The 1151-nt window shown below is 33.4% G+C and overlaps 1 protein-coding gene across 1 annotated transcript; it reads left to right on the top strand.

The window, feature by feature from the left end:
- Positions 1 to 11: 11 nt before the first annotated feature.
- PCYB_005210 (hypothetical protein) lies at positions 12 to 779 on the top strand (the record flags this gene model as incomplete). Its single annotated transcript, XM_004227942.1, has 1 exon — positions 12 to 779. A coding segment is annotated over one exon (768 nt), but the record flags the coding sequence as incomplete, so codon positions are not given.
- Between the last annotated feature and the right edge of the window lie 372 nt (positions 780 to 1151).

The following is a 1151-nucleotide window of genomic DNA, read 5'->3' as shown; positions in this document are numbered from 1 at the left end:
ATGAACAAGAAATGAAAGATATTTATGATTTTTGTAATGATAATACAGAAATTTCCACGGTAAATATAACAGAATACAATGATTTTTGCAAGATTCTTGTAAGAAATTTAAAGGGTGCATCTTTAGATGAAGATGATCCCAAATATGTAACCCACCCAGGCTATATAGATCCTAATATACGATGTATCTATTTAAATATATGGCTACATTTTTACACAAAAATACATTGTATTCCAGTTGACGTTATGAAAATTCTTTTTAATAAAATAGCTGATAAAATATCCCAATTGCAAATAAGTAATACTAAGTATACTAATTGTTCTTTAGAATCATATAATGAAGCTGGTAAAAAACCAGAAGGAAATATAACAAATTTAATAAGTTTTCTGTTTAGGGATCATGATATTCCACCTAAATTATTTAGAAAAAATTCAATAGATTATTGTGATAATAAGAAAAATGAAAGCGTTAGAATGTATTCAGAATTTAAAGGAACTTATTGTAATGATACTCAAATTGCAAATAATAAAATTAATATTTTTTGTAATGAATTAGACACTTTTAAAGAATCTAATATATCATTATTTGATGAGGAATTATTAAAAGGAGTCACACCACTATCGAGTCCCCCTCAATCAGGTGAATCTCAAGAAACTTCTGATACAAAATCTGTTCAGGATGTTTCTACAAGTATCCAAAGTACATTGACCACTGTAAAAAGTAGTAAAAACCCTGCTGATGCAAAAGAAAATAAAGGTGTTACAGGTGATATTATAAAAAGTAATATACAAAAGGATATTTCGAAAAAGGAAGCGCCATCCGATTCTCCTATTTCAATTCCTGTTATCCCTTCTGCTTCTGGTTCTGCTCCTCTTTCTCCTCCTGCTGATCCTCTTCCTTCTGCTCCTCTTCTTCATGCTAATACTGCTCCTCTTCCTGCTGATACTGCTACTCTTCCTGCTGTTACTGCTCCTGCTGTTACTGCTCCTGCTGCTCCTGCTGTTACTGCTCCTGCTGCTCCTGCTGCTCCTGCTGTTACTTCATCTCCTGCTGTTACTGCTTCTTCCATTTCTAGTTCTGATTCTTCTGTTGCTAATTCTGATCCTGATGCTGCTACTGGTGCTCCTGCTTCTGATCCTGCTTCTGATCCT

The sequence above is a fragment of the Plasmodium cynomolgi genome (genome assembly GCF_000321355.1).
Source record: "Plasmodium cynomolgi strain B DNA, scaffold: 0697, whole genome shotgun sequence".
NCBI classification, from domain to species: domain Eukaryota; phylum Apicomplexa; class Aconoidasida; order Haemosporida; family Plasmodiidae; genus Plasmodium; species Plasmodium cynomolgi.
The sequence above is the reverse complement of the archived record's forward strand: the minus strand, read 5'-3'. Positions and strand labels throughout refer to the sequence as shown.